General features: G+C 40.2%; 1 protein-coding gene across 2 annotated transcripts; it reads right to left on the minus strand.

Moving 5' to 3' along the window:
- Positions 1–13,125: 13,125 nt before the first annotated feature.
- foxa3 (forkhead box A3) lies at positions 13,126–19,299 on the minus strand. Of its 2 annotated transcripts, none has more exons than XM_082503375.1 (2): positions 19,180–19,299; positions 13,126–15,938 (listed from the first exon to the last, which is right to left on the minus strand). In XM_082503375.1, exon 2 carries the CDS (start codon positions 15,936–15,938, stop codon positions 14,601–14,603), a length of 1,338 nt encoding a protein of 445 aa, XP_082359501.1. In that variant the 5' UTR covers positions 19,180–19,299; the 3' UTR covers positions 13,126–14,600. The 2 variants fall into 2 exon arrangements, with proteins under 2 accessions (XP_082359501.1, XP_082359500.1); XM_082503374.1 differs by lacking the exon at positions 19,180–19,299 and adding an exon at positions 17,279–17,735.
- Positions 19,300–19,602: the final 303 nt, after the last annotated feature.

The following is a 19,602-nucleotide window of genomic DNA, read 5'->3' on the forward strand; positions in this document are numbered from 1 at the left end:
ATACAGCCCAAAGAGATGCGAATGCAAATGAGGGAGGCCATCGTTAGGCTGAAAAACCAAAATAATCTCATCAGAGAGATCTAGGAAGAATCTTAAAACAGAGGATTGCACTGACCAGCTAGGCACACCAAAAGGCCTGGAAGACCCCAGAAGACAATTACAGTACATGATCACCAAATTATACTGAATCTCTGCTCTCAATGCGGTGGGTATCCTTGTCAAAGTCTACAATCAAGAGATGTCGTCATAAATAAAATAATAACAGCCCTATAACATGTCAACAGTTCAATGTGTTATAATTATAACTTCAAAGTGTGACAATGTTGTGATCACAAACACATATTTTTCAAAAGGCTTTTTTAGGTGATTTTTCTCTTCTTTCCAACGACTTCCCAGGCAATGTCTTGTTGGTTTCATAACTGTACTTCCTTGTTGCTACTTCAAACTGGAAAGTGCAAAAATCTCACTCCTGTCCATGAAAAGTTTCCATTTCATTCATTTTTCTTATTTTACTACACAGCAGCTTATAATTCTGATAAGTTTCTGTGACAGCACTGAGCAGCTCCTTCAGTGGGAGACTGCGGCACCCACGGTGTGGGACGGAGAGATTTCGCAGGTCTTTCCTCCCCACTGCTGTCAGACTCCATAATAAAGACTTTAACTGATCAAGCACACACATCCATACATATGCAATAATACTAAGTGCAATAATCCTTTCTGTCATCGTTGTATTTTTACTCAGTTGTATATAGTATTTGTATTTGTATTCTATTTTTATCTTATTGTATATTTATTTTATTTTATTCTACTGTATATAGTATATTATTTTATTCTATTCTGTACAGTTGTGTACTGTATTTATTCTTATTGTATTCTAATTTTTGCCTCATAACTTTTGCACTGTCCACTTCCTGCTGTGACAAAACAAATTTCCCACGTGTGGGACTAATAAAGGTTATCTTATCTTATCTTATCTTAATGTCCGTAATTTAATTTTCAAACCCAAATGAAACATCTATCTTCATATATTCTACCATTAACTCAGACTGTGAACAATAGTCCCTTAATGCAAAGCGTTGGTGAGTGCACATGCTCCACAGCCTGAATACTTGAGGATCAAAATTAGCTCTGCTGTTGATTTAATCAGATTTAGCCAGGTTCCAAATTTTGGTTTAAAATTGGATAAAATTGGAAGTGGCATGTTTGCATTTATTCTTTTATTTGCAGCATGCGTTAAGTGTGATAGACTCTTACTGTTTAGATTCTCTGCTATGTTATAAAGCCCAGATGCAAAAGTTACAAACTATGTTTCATTTTCACTGTAATTTGCATGTATGCATATTTTTAGCTGTTGGTGCAAAAGTGTATAAATTATTTTAAACTTGCTTCTAATGTGCTGCTTAGTCTGTTTTGCACATGCTGGATTTCAGCATCCATCCATTTCAGCATCCATCCATCCATCCATTTCAACATCCACCCATCCATCCATCCATCCATCCATCCATCCATCCATCCATCCATCCATCCATCCATCCATCCATCCATCCATCCATCGCTTATCCAATTCAGGGTCGCAGGAGGACGGAAAAGTAATTTCACTTTGTTCTGCTAAGAGTCTAAAGTGATTTCTGCATCTGCTTTATTGGATAGTAACTTTTAATATGTAAATGTATCCATTGTAAATTTTCGAAGCTCAAACGTGAAACTGTCATATTATAAATTAACAGCACCAAGAGTGAACTCAGCATTGAAATAAATTTGACTTGAGTCAACGTGTTTCTTTTTATCACTATGTGTAATAAATCCCAAGATTAACAGTTTTCTGCAAAATTAATTTGAGTTCTATTTTCTGTATTCGGTAGAATTTTTTCATGTTTTTATCTTATTATATTATTATTATTTGATAATTTCTTATCTTATCAGAGTGGGTGGCTCTCATAGGGATCATTTTTCGCAGAATAAGAGTCATATGCAGCGTTGTTGAAAACCACTGCTAATTCAAAGAAATCCTATTTGTGTTGAACTTCCTTTGTAGTATACCTGTCAGATTGCCACCCTGTTACCCAAGTGCATCTGCTCACAGACATTAACCAGAAATCAGATTTTCATATTTCTTGATTATATTTATGCAGAAATATAAAAAAAATCCTCAGAAAGATTCTGTATAACACATGAATGAACATACACGCCAACAAACTCATGGATGCACATAAAATGTCGTTCCTAGCAGGAAACCGGCAATTGGTACGGTACCTTCAATATGAACACCTGTGATAACTGATAAGATAACAGCAGGCTGAGTGTGTGCATGCACATATATAATTGCATTTGTGGCGGTTATATAGGTATGAAAACTCTCAAGCACATATGCACTGTAAACTGCAGGACTGTAGCTTTTACCTGTGTGTGTGTGTGTGTGTGTGTGTGTGTGTGTGTGTGTGTGTGTGTGTGTGTGTGTGTGTGTGTGTGTGTCATGCTTTGCTTTGTTTTTTTCTCTCTCTGAAAACTGAGCTGTTGGCCTCTGGGCCATCACATTCACAGTTGTCTCTCTGAATTATAGACAGATAAAAAGTCACTCAAAGCAAATTTGGTTTTCCGCTGGCAGAATATTAAACAATCAGCGGCTGAGTTGTAACCAAAGATTAATTCTTTGATTTGCTGTAAATATTTGTGGCAAATAATCAGTGTCATGAGGTTATTTGCTAAGCCATGGCTGTTTTCCTTACTCTTCTGCTGCTTCCTCACAAACAGATCAGTCAAAGCCAAGGTTAATCTATATTTGATTAGACAAAATGGTGTGTTTATTTATGTAAAGGTGTGTGTCTCGTTTAGGAATCATTAAAGGTTCTCACAAGAGATGGAATTAATCTAATCATAATAACTTTTATTTCCTTATCTGTTTTAAAAGAATTCAAACTTTTTATTGATCAGTTTTAATTCAGTTAAAACTGTGGGGAAGTGTGAGCATGTACTTTTCTTTTAGACTTTTAGAGTTAGCAAAGATAGTTATTAGGATTTAGTCACTATTTCACTGGCATTTATCATAAGCAGCAATTCACTGTTACTCTGAAGGAGCCTGTAGTGCTAACTTTAGAGTCCTTGGGTGGATTCGGGGCTTGGGGTGGGGATTTTTGCATTGTAGGGTTTGACATATTGACAGGGCTGGTTTTAGTCTGCTGTATTTTTTTTTTGTTACAAAACGGCATTATATGATGCCCTGGGAATGAGAACAGGTTGTAGCAGGCTGACCTCTCCTCTGCACAGAATGAACTCTCATGGCTCAGATTGCACACACTGACCCACTGCCCTTAAAAACAAAATTGCACACAACCTGCTCTAAGTCATGCCTGAAATAGAGAAAATCTGTTTTTCCTAATGTTAGCTTGAATCAATTACAAAAAAAATATATCCACATCTATATGTTACAGAGCAAAGAAGAGGCAAGAATCTTGCCTGGATGAAGAAAACTTTAGACCACAATTTCACCTTCCTGCCTTCAGGTCTACTGTTACACCTGACTCCCAGGCTGACCACTTATTCCTTCTACAACCCCACCCTACTGCAGCAGAGTCAAACCAGAGAGGGTGGTGCGCTACGTTATCAGCTTTAACTTGGATGTTGCTTGTGTAGAAAATCTTCTCATTATTGCTAAATGACAGAGTCATAAAATACTACAATATCAGGCACCAAAACTGAAGAAGAGACTTCTTGGATGATCTATACCATACCATACTAGCTTTATTTATAAAGCACTTTAACATAAAACCAGGGTTCACAAAGTGCTGTACATATACAAATAGCATAAGCAACGTAAAATAAAATAAAATAAAACATGTTAAAACAAATTGAGTCAACCCCTTAAAGAGTACCTAACTGAAAACGATATTATTTGTCAGATAATTCTATTAAAACAGTCCAAACATGGTAAAAAGGTCCAGTTTAGTGACTGATTTAGCACCTATATGAATATGAAGAGTCGAAGGAGCGGGCATCTCTGGTATCAGTCGCCAGGCTGTCCATCCAATCAGAAGACATATTTTTCTTGATTTTATTTTCTGATGGCTAAACAAAAAAACGATTAATCACATTTTGTAATGTAATTTGTGGAAGCAATTTCAGGGCACCCACTTATTGGCGATTGTTCTTTAATGAAATATAATAATGTATACTTTATTGATCCCTGTGGGGAAATTACTTGTTTTTCCTCTGCATTTGACCCATTCACTCAGTGAAGCAGTGGGCAGCCACTAAGCAGGTGCCCGGGGAGCAGTGAGTAGGGACGGTACCTTGCTCAGGGGTACCTCAGGGTAGCCGTTCAGCAGATTTGAACCCCCGACCTTCCAATCATGGGGCGACCACTCTACCTACTGAGCTATCCCTGCCTCAAATATGAAGATGTGATGGAAATAATTAGTAGTTGAAACAGTGTCTCTTTTCATCTTCAGTTTATCTGTCCTTACTGAAATCATTATTTGAATTGGGTTAAACAAACATTTTAGGCAGTGAAAGTTGTGCTTTTTTTTTTTGTTTTTCCTCTCCAACTCGACTTGCTGTCCAAAAGCTGATATTGTCTTCTGCCTGATTTCTAAATGTTACACATCTACCTCAGAGGATTTTGGACAGAGCAAAGACTACTGCTTTGTCTGATATCGGTTAAAAAACACAAAGATGAAAACTGAGCAAATACACTAAAATCTTTCTCAAGGGAACCCAACTCGGCCAAAGTGGTTACAAGCTGAGAAGCAAAGTCGTGCTTGTTACCCGGTCAGAGCCAGGTTCAACACAACAGTTTGACGCATTGCTCCATCAGCTTCTGTTATTTGGCAAAGGATGGGCACCCTGTCTTCATCGGCTTGAGAGCCAGAGACAACCTCCAACATGCTCTGTGTGTCTTTATATGTGTGTGTGCAGAATATGTGCCTTTGGCTCAGTGTGTGTGATTTACAGCAGCATACATTGGTGGCTGTCATGTCAATTCAAGTAGTTGTTGTCTTAAAGTCTAGCCAGTTGCACACACACTCTTGCACACTTTCACTGTGTGTTTGACCCGACACATGCTCTCCAGATGTTGGTAGACATTCCTGAAGGTCTCATCACACTTGTGGACAATTTATGTCTCCTCACACCATCCTGACACTGTCACAGTCCACTTGTCGGTTTGTTGAACCTGAAAGTAGCTATGAAGAAACAACTGCTCGGCTCTGGGAACGAAACACGCTGACCTGTAACTCTTCCTTTTCTCATCTGAAAGCATGAAAATTGTGGCTGAAAATTGGAGGGTGTATTAGCAACAAATATCTTTTTTTTTTTCAACTCCCGCTAAAGAGAAGCTCCAAATCACGATGTTATGGAAACATTCTGATTCAGAAGTTGACTGAATCAGAATGTAGCACTATAAATGCTACATTTGTAACATTTATAGTGCTACATTTGTAGCATTTATAGTGCTACATTTGTAACATTTATAGTGTACTGAATTACATGTGATGGGCGTACTAGGAGCTGTTACAGTGTGATTATTCACTTCACTCCAAAAATTGCTTGTGGATGTGGAGTTTCAGCAACACATCCTGAACAAGCCACCAGGCTGAGAGACAGACAACCATTCAAACTCACACCTAACCTAACCCCACTACATGCATGTGTCTGGATTGTGGGAGGAAGCCGGAGTACCCACGGAGAACCCACGCAGATATGGGGAGAACGTGCAAACTCCACATAGAAAGGCCCTGGCCAGATGGTGGATTCAAACCCAGAACCAACAGTACTAGAAAATGGCAAATGCTGTTTGCCAATGTAAACTATTCCAGTGTAAAAACTTTTAGTTCAAACAGATGAATTGAATTGAATGTATCCCCAATGTATAAATAAGGTATTAGATCTAAGTTCCTTTGGTTTTAAAGTGTCTGATAGCGCTGTTGACAAGTAAATACCATTCTAGCCTTCATGTTTGTGGCCAGCTCGAAACGACACATTAATAGAAATGTGGTTTTGTACATTTATTATGATCTAAACTGCATGACAATTGTTCTTTTGTAAGGTTTTTAAGCTGTTCTGAAGTAATTGGCATCATTGGCTGTGACCATTGGAAGTTTCAGTTATGTTAATGTACCATCAACTTTCCCGGATCCTAAATTTCTTGGCAGAGAACGCCATTGCAATGAGATGATCTGTTGTTTAAGCTGTTTGAGAAAACGATGGTTTTATTGTTTGAGGACGTTTATGCTGAAGACACTCCACCAGCATTAGCCTGAGGTGAAATGTATCACAGTGGTTTGAGCTAGTTTGCATGATAGATCTGTCATTTAGATAGGCTATATGTGGCTATCCCTCATGTCTGGGAAGCAAAGGTGATTTTGTGAATCAAGGTTTATCAGAGTGATACAAACAACTGCGTGGGACTTTCCCATCATTGTTGATCTCCGGGTTCAGCGCCCGGCTTCATAAATCCAGCCTGCTGGTTTCTTCTGACACATGAGAAAACAAAGTCCTGAGGAAATTGGTCTTCACATCCACAGCACATCCTGAAAATACAGAGCCGAACTAGGTGTCAGCATATTAACCTGTGGTATGATGCATAGCTTTCGACTTAATCGAAATACCACAGCAAACAATCCATGGATTTTATTTTCAAATCTGCTTTGTCTAATGTTACAGGGAGGACTGGACAAACCCGGCAGGTGCTATGTGCAATCATAACAGAGACAATATTACTATAAGATAAGATAAACTGAAACTTTAATGATCCCTCTGGGAAACTGGGTCAGGGTAAACAGTCACCGGACGCAAAAAAATTACATGAAAATTATAACAGGAAGAAGTATTCAAGCGGGAAATTTAAGGATTTAAAAAAATGATCTTTTGAAAAACAACACACAGTTTTAAAAGCTGAATGAATGGCACATGAAAAAACAGCGACCTTTTTGGGGACGTTTCAACATTTATTTACAGTTTGTTTTACACAGTTTGCTCCGAGCACACTATCAAAACAACAAGAAAACAGAGCCATCTCAGCCCAAACCCAGGGTTTAGAACCAGCAACCAGTCTACAAACCAAGCTCCCTTGACCTTTAACCTGCTGCTCTTTTTTGCATCCATGAGAGTCAGTGGTGCTGGTTTGATCAATACTCCACACACACACACACACACACACACACACACACACACACACACACACACACACACACACACACACCATTAGGTTTAAATGTAATCATTCTCCTCCTCTGTGTTCGTCTCTCAGGCCAGCACTTTATCTCGGGCTCTTTGCAACACCCACGGCCGACGGTGCAAAGTCCAACTGCTTATCTTTGCCTCTGCTGGGCCAGTGGCGCTCTGTCTGTCCGTCTGTCTGGATGACATACTGACTGTGTTATGCACTGACAGTCTCTCTGTCTGCTTTTTTTTTCTCTTTTACCTGCAGCTCAGTTTTTAATGTCTCTTCATCCTGATGATTTGGCCACTGATAAACGGCTTTTTTTCACGATTTTTGAGATTCTTTTCTTTACTTTACTCTTCAGTTTAAAGCGATGTTTTATATTGTAATATTTATATAACAGAGATGTACCATCATGATTATTGCTGTTCAAGGCAATAGTTGTTGTTTTTGTCGACCATCTCCTTCAAAACCTAAAAAAAGTTCATTCACCACACCCCACTATTTCGATTAATCATTAACAGTAAAAAAGGACCTGAGCTGGGTTTTAGTGAAATAAAGGTCGGCATGATAGCATCAGCAAACTCTTGTTTATTTTATTTTTTCCTTCAAAAAATTATGTTTATTAATGTTAGTTTCACTCTCGGCCTTGCCCGCTGTGGCCTTGTACAAAGCACATTTTCTTATGTTACTGTTTATCCAACACACTATTTTCTTACCCACTTATCCTATTCAGGGTTGTGGGCGGTTAGAGCCTGTTGCAGCTGTCATAGGGTAAGTTGCAGGGTATATCCTAGACACCAGTCTATTGCAGGGCTAGCAGTTAAAGACAGGCAGCCATCCACTCTCACATTTCTACCTACAGTTAATTTAAATTGTAGGCATGAATGTGTTTAATTTATTATGCATGTCTTTGGGCTGTGGGTGGAAGCTGGAGAACACGGAGAGAGCCCAGGCAGGCACAGAGGGAATGTGCAAACCTCACTCCAGGAGCCTCATGACCTTCTTGCTCTTAGGGTGCAGATTTATTATCATAGTAATTTTTTTCTACTGACGGATCTACAACCTAATCTAAATTTCTCTGACGACTTCATAGTTCTTATTTTGTTAGATCAACAGTTCAAACACTAAAATGTCAAGCTTCTGTCTCACAAAGCAGAAATGCAGTGCATCTGCAAGCCGCATTGGAGCCCACCTCTGTCACTGACACCTGCTCTGTACTGCTCTCCCCACTTATACATACTGCAAGATGAGGATATCTCAGAACACAGCTATACTACCAAATAGAAAATTTCGCAGATGCAAATAACAACTGGGGTTGGGTCCTTTTACTGAACTGTATTTATTGATGTTTGTAGAGCAGGACCTTTGTCTGTCTGTCTTATAAAACCTGTGACTCTTTGGCAGGACTATTTATAGTTTCCATTCACTGCAAGCAGTTGTCAGTCTGGTGGATGTGTGACTTTATTAGTCACACTTCCACCAGACTTGATATTTTAAATTTCAGCATTTGTATGTTATTGACTTTTATCTCTAAGACCTCCTCGATTAAATTATTGTTGTTATAAGAGTCTCATAATTACCAGTTTGAGTTTTTTGGGAGTAGCAGGTTTTTGATTTTGTTGTACAAGTAAGTGCAAATTTGTTGACTAACTGTCATACCCCTCTCACTGACTAACTAACACATGAACTTATATGTCATCAAATAATCGTTCACTTTTCAAGTAGCCTGAGGACTGAACTGTAAGTGCTTTGTTCCTTCTCTCGCTATCTCTCTATCTCGCTCGCTCTCTTTTCCCTCCCTTTTCTCGGGCATAACAAGTGTAAACAGTTCATCCACAGAACAGGATCCAGGATGCACTGCCTCATTTGCATTAGACATCTTAGAAACAGACACCACCCTTTTTTCCTCCTTCCGTTCTTTCTTTCTTTCTTTCTTTCTTTCTTTCTTTCTTTCTTTCTTTCTTTCTTTCTTTCTTTCTTTCTTTCTTTCTTTCTTTCTTTCTGTCTCTTATGCAAATGAAAAAATATTCATTTTAGCACAGATACTCTTTGTGCAGGTGTGCATGCTGGCAGGCTCCTCGTTGGATTGTCTGTCTCCAGCAAGAGAGCCTGAGGACATCTGTCATCACATGCTCAACAGAGAAACTGCTGCACCGCAGGAGACAAATACTCATTATACTAAAAATGACAGTTGTGTCACGATAATGTCTTTAGGAACCATTTGTCACTGAAACATATCTTAACTGTCATCTTATAAATCTTCTGGAAGCACCACCAAACGAAGTGCTTTGCCCCAAATTAGGGATGTTTTTTTAAATAAGCAAAATCTTCTGCCTAACTCACAGGTGTCGAACTCCAGGCCTCGAGGGCCGGTGTCCTGCAGGTTTTAGATGTGTCCTTTATCCATCACAGCTGATTTAAATAGCTAAATTACCTCCTCAACATGTCTTGGGGTTCTCCAGAAGCCTGTTAATGTGTGCTGACCCAGGGTGAGATCTAAAACCTGCAGGACACCGGCCCTCGAGGCCTGCAGTTCAACATCCGTGGCTTAACTGAACAGATGTTATGAAGTGGGAAAATATGTTTGTTAATTTGATCATTCAGTACCACTTGCAGACCCAGTGCTTACAGAACAGCACAGTATTCAGAGGAATTAAATCAGTTAAAAATATAATTTAAAAGATCCAACATGTGCGACCTTCCATCCATTGTTAGTGCCAGTACACGACGTAGCATGCCTTTTATGCAGAGATGACATCTGCAAGATTCAAGCTTGCAGTCACACATTCACGATGTACTCCTCCCAATTCATGAACATATTTTGTTGCTTAACTCTGAGAATGTTTTGCACAGGTTCTTTTACCTCCAGACGTTACTACTGCAAAGACCTCCTCTAAGCAGTGCATTCATGTCCTATGTGATATGCTCTCGTACATCTCCAGACATGTTTAGGCCTCTTTCTTGGATGATGTGGTCTTCTTGTGTCCCCAACGAGCTTGTTTGCAAGAGCTTGTTACTTGTTACTGTTACTTTTGGTGTGGTAAATACTACAAGTATCAACTCACTGTGCACTGATGTAAGAGCAATGCATTCACAGGTAGATATACTCTATAGAAGGCTAGATATATAAATAAAAGTGAAATAAATAAGATGTGAGGTAATCGTAAAGGAAAGTTTGTGTTTGGTAATACAAAATTACTTCACGAGTACTTGTAATCTAACAATTACTATTTAATCCCAATAATTCTGTAGTGTAACCAGCCATTTGTAACCCAACACTGTATTCCACAAACAAGGTGCATCCATGTTGCAGTCATGGTCTGAATGACATGAATACATCGGTATATTCCAGCGTTTGTTTCCATGTTTTCCTCTTTTACTTGTGTAACTTTGGAAAAGTCTTATGAACTTAATTGATCACCATACTCACCATAGAAAAAAGCCACAAAAATCAGTGGCTATTCATACTTATTTCATACTATTCAACACAGATATTTCAATTACTTTTTACAAGTCTGATGTGCATAATTATGTTGACAAAGAGTTGGTTATATCTGATAAACTTTATCAATTTTATGAGATTAAATCTTTAAAAGAAAATGATACACAGAAGTGTGTGGGAAAATCCCAGAATCTGTAACCAAAATCTGGGGCTGTTATGGTCATTTGTAGAGGAGAATATTTTATTGTGACATCCAGACTGTTATCAGCAGTCAGTATCTGTTTTCAAAGAGTCCCATGTCTGGAAACTCGGTCAGCCCAGGGTTACAGATTACAGATGAAAGGTTACAAATGTAAGGGTCACATCTGAATTTTTTCTCTCTTTGGTGCTGAAATTGCTCGAGCTGCTGCACTGTTGCCCCTTCAAACCTTTAAGTCACAGTGTGTTATCTGTGGATAGACTCTAATCAGTTTTCCTTCACCAAAAGTCTGGAATGAATGTGACCACTATCAGCGAGGTCTCCTGATTACTATGAGTGACATTATAGAGTCAGGTTAGTCATACCTGGAACACCTTCTTGTGTGTGTGTGTGTGTGTGTGTGTGTGTGTGTGTGTGTGTGTGTGTGTGTGTGTGTGTGTGTGTCTTTGTAGCTGTGGAGACCATATCAGGTGGGTGCTTGCCTATCTTATCAAGCTAAATGCTCCAAAGGGACTATTGTGTATGAAAGAACTGCCCAAGTTTCACACTTAGCATTTCTTTATTTCTTTAAGGCATATGTATGAGAGTGTCTTGCCTGTGTGTGTGTTGAGGACAACCATATGGAAAGGAAAGAAAGATTAGTTATATTTTTTTCCTCCTCTCTCTAATAGTTAATTTTTCTTTTTTTAAACATGTCTTGCCTACTTGATTCATTCGTAATTCTTCATAAGAATCAAGTAGGCACTGTCTCCAATAGTTAATAGAAATAGGCTGGTAAGTTGGTGGTAACCTCTTGGTCTGAAGGATTAAGCTGATGTGCGAGCACCTCAGTTCCTCTGACGGCCGCACGAGCGTTCCAGTTTTGCCGGCTGTTCCTTAGCACTAATTTGCAGACATGTTTGTCTGTGCATTTCACTCATGTACTCTATGAATACAGTTTGCTAACAAAACCTACATGAGTTAAATGACTTACAACACCATACTTTTGGCGAAAACATCTTGCTGCAAGAAACAGACAGAAAAATGAAAGTCAGAAACGCTGATTCAGACTGAGGTTAAAAATGAGGCCAATATCTTCAGAGTGTGTGCTGCTGCTGATCATATGCACTGGCGTTATTTGTTACTGTGCTTAAGATAAAAGAGCAGTCAGGGACAAATCTGTGACAACAGCTACAGCATAGGGTTGGGTTGAGCAACTGTCAAACATGCAGACAGGTAGAGAGTAGGGCAGGTAGACAGGCGGCGTGCCAGCGTGCCAGCGTGCGGTGTGTGGGTGTGTGTGTGTGTGTGTGTCAGTGCATTAACTCCTATTAAATAATTTGGTGACAAAATAGCATTGTATTTGTTCATGTTTCTAGACATGAATTGGTGGTTTTAGCATGAATTTACCTGCATTTCGATGCAGGCTCCAAGCAAGAACCGTTAGTGTTGAACAGAATTTTCTCTGAAGTCAACATTTTCATATGTATGATTATACTATCTCATCCTCTCCATATTTTGCAAGAGATTCAGCCAGTGTCCATGCTTAGTCTATATATTTTGTTGCTCCCTTGCTTGAAAAATCTCCTTAAACATGCAGAAAGTTGTGTGTTTACTGTTTAGGTGGAGCTCTCTGGAATTGGTCCTTAAAGGAAAGAAGATAAATGTCCTGCTCCTACTTTCCCCTGTTTTTGTTTCGTTGACTTGCTGACGGTTTTTCTAGTGCAGGGTCAGAGGCAGGTCAGTAGTTTTTGGAGTGGTCAGGGCCTCACTCTGTGTGTGTGCGATGCCGCCCAGGCAGAGGGTCTGCGCAGAGGTCGGCTTTGAGGATCTCAGTGTGATCCAGCCATGTTTAGTCTACCAGTCCTACATGTCCTACATGTCGCACACCGCAGTCATTTGGTCAGGAGCTGTTTCAACAAGGCAGTGCTATTCCTGCAGCACTACCCTACCAAAGAGCTGTGACTGATTGGCCAGGACAAGTAAGAGATGTGCTGCCAACAATAGTGCAGGATGTAGAAAAATATAATTTTATAATTGATTTGTTTGCTGTAACATTTGTTTCAGTGGCTAACTTTTAGAAATGTTTGTGCATTTGCAAAAATGATCTTTAAAAAGACTCAACTTTTATTCTGTCTCACTTATTGAAATAATAAAATCTGTAATAAAAGGCTATTCTTGAATGCTTTATCTGTGTGAAATCCTTAAAGAGCTGATGTGTTTTCTTCTAATCCAAAACAGCAAATCCACGCTAAGGATTTGCTGTTTTGTTTATGTTTGATCCAGGATGTGCTGACCAACAAACTCTTCCTTTATTAAAAATGATGGAAAGAAGAAAAGCAAAGACACCATTTGTCCCCTCTTTAATAAGAAAAAAGAAACATGAATCAGTGTGATCACACTTAAACCGAAAGAAAAGGAAACACAAACAATATATTATATCAGCACACTTTCAAAGTTGGAAAAGCAACATATTTTAAATAAAGGACATTTGGCATTGAAACTAAAACATGTTCCACAGAGGACATCGCGTGACCTGAAACTTCTGCATCCTCTGCTGCTTATCATCCTTCAAAAGATCATCCATACATTGATCTCTTCACATCAGCAGTCATTTGAAGAAAAGGCACTTTTCAGACATGGGGGCGGTCTTTTGACCCACTTTTACACGGTTACTACTTTGCTGATCCGTTGACAGTTTAAGGAGGACATTCCTACGTATTGTTGTAACACACACACACACACACACTATCAGCCCACCTGGCCATTGAGAGCTCTATAGTGCAAAGTACTGTATGTAAATCCTCCAGTAGTGCATCTCTCCTCCCACCACTGTTAGTAACTGACAGAACTCCTCCATGCACCTCACCAGTTAACTGTTATTCGAAATGTTACAGTCTCTGGAAAGGCATGCAGTTAAAATGCTTCACGCAGTAATAAAAGGAACTATTTTCTGGTCATCTGAAACACATCACATATTTTTTTTTTTTACCACAGTTGCTTTGCATCTTTCCTTCTCACTACAGATTTTTCTCTTTTTTTTTTGTTACTTTGTTTTACTCTAAACCTCAGCAGGAACACAATGTTTTTTTTCTTCATATTAACCAAAAAGACGACGTGTTTTTTTGAAAGCACAGAGTTCATGAGCTACACGTTTAAATTGACAGATGCCCGATCTGACAAAAACACGACAGATCAGGGCGTGAAAACAAAAAAATGACCAATGTTGTAACACACTCACAAAGAAATGAATTTAAATGTCTCCAGTTGCAGTAACACCTGCCTGAAGCAGTAACCTGAAACTTTCCTCTGGATAAAAAACGAAACCTCACATTGCGGTTGTAACTGGTCGACAGAGCACAATACAAGTTATATTAAAATTTCTCCCTTCATAAATAAATGCAAATATCCTTTCCCCTCCTCATTACCTCTATTTACATTTTATACAAGGCTATTTTTGCCACACACAATTCTCAGGATTGGACTTTAACTTACACACAGACAAATTAAATGACTTCACTATCATTTAAGACCTCCTATTGTCCAGCTTCACTTTTCTGTCCTCCGTGTAACCAGTTTGTCTCCTTGTTTGACAGAGATGGTAAAAAGAAAAGGTGTGTTCTTTTGTCCCTCTAAACATGGCAGCCATTTTATTTTGGATGTGAGTTTTGAAGTCCAGAGACGCAGAGAGAATGAAAGAGGAAGATGGCAAAAGCATTGGAGTCCATTTTAACAGATGCAGGGAGACACAGAAGTCTCCATCTTGGCTTTCCTCCATGAGCAGGTTTGTGTGTGTGTGTGGGAGTCGCTAAAAGTCCATATTAGGAGGCATTGAGTACTGAGCGGCTGTACAGAGTTTGGTAGTAAGCGCCTGAGTCCATTGTGGTCGGCCCCGGGCTGTCGTAGATCTGCTTCGCTGCTACAGGAGAGGTCCCAGTGTAGGTGTTGTAGGTCATCAGCTGGTCCTGGTAGGATTTGAGGTCCATCTTTTGCTCGTTGGACATGAGGTTGGTGATGGAGAATGGATGGTTGAAGTTGTAGTGGGGGTCTAAAGACTTGAGGGGGTCGCTCTGTATGTCCATGTGTTGCTGCATGACACTCGGCAGGAGGTGGGAGCTACTAGGTAGAGTCTGGGAGTGGAGGAGTGGGTTGGAGGAAGAGGTGCCAGTGAGGGGCATGGAGGATGGAGAGATGGAAGATGAGGGGGTGGAGGAGGGTGGCAGGGAGACAGGTGGGTTGTGGAGGTGTGAGGAGGACAATGGTGGACATTCCAATGAAACCATCGAGTTTCGGGAATGAGGCTGGTCATCTGAAGATCCCGGGTGGGAGTTATCCGAGTGGGTGGAGTCTGCTCCCTCTGATCCACCTCCAGGGCTGCGATCCTCCACCAAGAGATCGACACTGTGAACTACTTTTCCTGAGCCCATGTCCTGGTTCTTGGCTGCCTTTTTTGCTGACTTGTCCTCAATCTTGAAGCGTTTCTGGCGCCTCAGGTAGCAGCCGTTCTCAAACATGTTGCCGGACTGTGGGTGGAGAGTCCAATAAGAGCCTTTGCCCGGCTTGTCGGGTGAGCGAGCCACCTTCACAAAGCAGTCGTTGAAGGAGAGGGAATGGCGGATGGAGTTCTGCCAGCGCTGCTGGTTCTCACGGTAGTAGGGGAACAAGTTCATGATCCATTGGTAAATCTCATTCAGGGTTAACATCTTGCTGCCACTCTGCTGGATGGCCATGGTGATGAGGGAGATGTAGGAGTATGGTGGCTTGGCATGGGTCATTGGCCGTCGGAAGGGCTTTGGGTTAATCTCCTTTGCCCCTGCTCGGTTCAGAGTTGCAGGAGAGGTGTATCCCAGCTGACTCATGGATGGGCTAATGTCCTGGTAGTGGGACAAAGAACTCAGGGAGCCTGGAGCAGCAGGGCCCAGCTGAGTTAGTGAGCCTGAGGTGAGGGACGGGGCCACTGGGGAGAGGGACATGTGGCCGGGAACGGAGCCCATTGAGGCCAGTGGTGAACTGCTGATGCTGGTGGTGGGCGGGTGATATGACATGTTCATACCAGCAGGCGAGACAGTGGCTGGGTTCAAGTTGATGTAGTTATTGATGGTGCTCATAGAGCTCATGGAGCCCAGACCAGAGTTCATGGTTGTAGGAGATGAGTACATCTGGAGTAAACAGGAGGGACAAAATCTAGTTAGTTGCAATGTGAACACAGAAAAGAAATTAAATAAGACAAATAATTATATAAATTCTGTAACTATCTAATTTTGATTTCGATTTTTAACACTTCTGTTGGAAATAACTGATCTAAATTTCTCGGGCAAAACGTGAAATGTGAAAGGAAACACTCCCAGACTCCCAGTGTTAAAAGTCACTTCTTATCAATGCACAATGAAGCTCTCAGTGTGCTGAGAGGGGACATGGATTTCACACAGCGATGTTAACCTGAAAATGCGTAAAAAGCGCGTCATGGTGCCTCTCGGTCAGACGGCCTCCTCCACTGCTGCCATGGAAAAAACAAGTTCTTCAGTATTTAACCTAAAGTGGAGGAGTGATACTACTTCCAAGTCCTTTTTGTGTGGAATAAAGTTGAATAATTCAGAGCTAAATGTCAAGAATTGTGCTTCTCTGAATCCCGAGTCTTACTGATATTTAATTTTTATGGATGCGAAAATACTAAATCTGCGGGTGATAAAAAACAGTATCTTAGCCCGCTTAGTTTTGGTTAATTATTATCAAACGCTTTCTTCTCGGTAATTTAATCAGGCTGGGTTGAGGTGAGAATTGCTGCTGCTGGAATTAACTCCTAATTGAATTAGGGAGGAAAAAGTCTTGTTTCATTTACACTTGAATCGTTGCAACACTTAAGCGGAGTAGAGACACAAAGGATTAAGGCCTAACAGTGAGACTATGTCCTTTAAAAACATCATATAATTCTCACAGACTATTTATTACGAAATCCGTTAAATTATAACTGTCTCATTGTTGATTTAAAATCAAAGTATTTATTTTGCAGAAGAAGCGAGCCCCTTCCTGACTTGCTTTTTATTTCTTGATTTATTTATGATCTTTGTTTACCATAACTGCTAAAAATATTAGTTACTCACATATTACGATATTATTATTTTCTTAATTTTAGTTTTTTCGGGTTTTTTTTTGTTTGTTTGTTTTTTGTCCAGATTCCCGAGATTTGATTTTCCATTACTAACGCCATACGTGGATGTTTTTATTTTTAAGACTGTCATAATATTTCCATGTTAATTCGAGGTTTTCGCCTACTTTTATAAGATTATTTTCGAATGTATCAAAGCAACTACTTTTGATTCGGAGTCCCGCTCCATAAGCGAACATTTTGTCTTCCCTCACGGTCTGTCTCTCTTTCTCCCTTTTTTAAATCCCCCAAAACAAAGGCGGAAACTTTGGCAATATTTATAACAAGAGTAAAGAAAAAACTGGATTTATTTGTAGTTACTGTTGATATTTTCACGTTTTCGCTTGTCATTACCTCGCTGGCCTCGCTGGCTGTGTAGTAAGTATTCCACTCTTCCATCTTCACAGAACTCAACATCCCAAACAAAAGTCTTCAGAAGAGAATATTTTATCTGTGACCGAAGTTTTCAGAATAACAAAAATAAATATAAAGTCCTCCTAAAAGTTGGCACGTATCGGGAAGAAAATCCAAGCAGAAAGGGTTCTCCTTGTCGCACGGAGTCTAAAATGCGTAAAAATGAAAAAGTGATGCGATTCCGCTCCGGAGAACAGGTAGGTCAGCGTTTCTTAGTTGTCAGTAATCCATTGTTTTGCAGCTTTAAATTTGTTAATGCTCAACAGACTTCTGCTTCTTTCTCGTGGCCCGTTTTTTCTTTTGGTCACCGGGCCCTCGGGACGCAGCGCGCGACAGACGGAGATATAACTTGGAAATACAGTAGAGGAACCTGGGCGCCCTTCTCTTATAAGGCTCTGCTCGGCCCCGCCCAGCCCTCACTTTTGAATTGGGCAGGAAGGGCCCGGCAAAAAAGGCAGATGTAGCCCCCTGGCGTGCTGGATATCGGCCCCGCGGCTGTGCTGGCGAAAACCAGCCGAGCAAGCGTACTACTGTTCAAAAGCTGTGCCCATTTTTGGGATGTTTCTCAGTATTTCAGAAGAGTTACGTTTTGTTGGTCATGACGAAAAGTTAAATATCAAACACGTTTCGAAACTGGAGCAATAAAAAAATCTACATAAAAGCGCTTCATTAAAATCCAAAATTATTTTTTCAGTTCTTTTAACAATCAGCGTCTGGTTTCTGCAGTTTTGCTAGCAACGCGATTTTTCTAAAAGAATTCGAAAAATAGAATTCTGGCTTGAATAACAAAATATTTAATCGTGACAACTTTGACCTTCACATATTTTGATAATAGCACGAATCACCTGAGACTTATCAGAAGATTAGAGAACATCAAATTTCTCAATTTTCCACCATCAGCCTCTGTTTTCTTCTGAATCTTCGTCACGAAAACCAAGTAAAACATAAGGAGTAAAAAAGTAAACACAGCTGACTAAGAAGCTTATCCCCGTGCATAAACAGACAGATCTTTATCCAACTGTTGGGTAACGATGGCTCATGTGCGCATTTTACGCATATTGGGGTCGTTTGAATGTGAGAGACCTCCTCGCCCTGGGAACTTTGTTGGAGAGCTTCTTTTTTCTCAGAGGAGGCCCGTCGCTACAAAGAAATAAATAATGTAGCCTAGTCCTGGCCTAATGCATGGGCCAGGACTCCTGTATTGTGGAATACACATCAGGCCTCGCTGCAGACGGAGGCCTGTGAATGTCAATGCTTATGCTTAATGGCAAGTCAATGGAGATGTAATTGATGCGCAGGCGGGAGGTCGACGGGATTAAAACTGGGCGATAAAATCCCGTGGAAATCACAGGAAGGAACTGGCCTGTTAGTGCTCAGATGCAACAATATTATGCAGAGTGTAAAGGATTCAGCGGCGTGAACATTTCTTGGAAACATGACGTTTACAGCCATTAAATTTCTCCGTGGCGTCCACATAAAGGCCCCGCTGCCCTCACGAAAACAGAGACGAGAGGGAGGGACTCGGGTCAGCTTATAGTTAATCAGACGCTTTCCATGATATGACCTGTCAAAGACTCACAGATTATCACCTGCTTGCAAAGTGCTGTCACATCCATTAAACGTGGAATGTCGCCTGAATGTCGTAACGATGTAACCAAGCCTGGATGATTTATTTTTCTCCGTGGATAAAATATTTGTAAATCAACTCTGAGGTCACATGAAAAAAAAAGCTTCCGGGTTAAAATGTACTTTAATTTGACGTACTGGTGAATTTAAATGAGAAGTGGACGAAACGACTCTTTATTATAATGGAGCCTTGATTTTATCCCATTTTTACTCACGTTTACAATTTCAACGTCTTCTGTTTTCTTCAGGGGCGGAAACGATCCAAACTGCTTTACCCTAAGGCCTCAAACCTCTCCCTACAAGGTTTCAGTTATCCGAGTATGAGTCAATAAAACGGGACAGACTAAAGCGCATCTGCTAATCATTTGCCTACTGCCCCGCAAATGTCTCAAATGGAAATTCGAGTTCATAAATATTAATCAAGTTTGCATGTTTTTTTTTCTGGAGAGGTTTGTGGTGTTTACAACTTCTCTGTCCTGTTAAACTTAAGAATAACAAATATTCTACAAAAACAGACAATCCTGCAAGCACAACCTGTTTAACTGATCATAGTTGATACTTAATATATATATCGACACACCTGCTGCGTAAAAGGGTTCAGTATGTTTTTTTTTTTCCAAGACTTTTTTTTGCTGCGT

This window comes from Aulonocara stuartgranti (assembly GCF_965226115.1).
Source record: "Aulonocara stuartgranti genome assembly, chromosome: 14".
In the NCBI taxonomy this organism is placed as follows: domain Eukaryota; kingdom Metazoa; phylum Chordata; class Actinopteri; order Cichliformes; family Cichlidae; genus Aulonocara; species Aulonocara stuartgranti.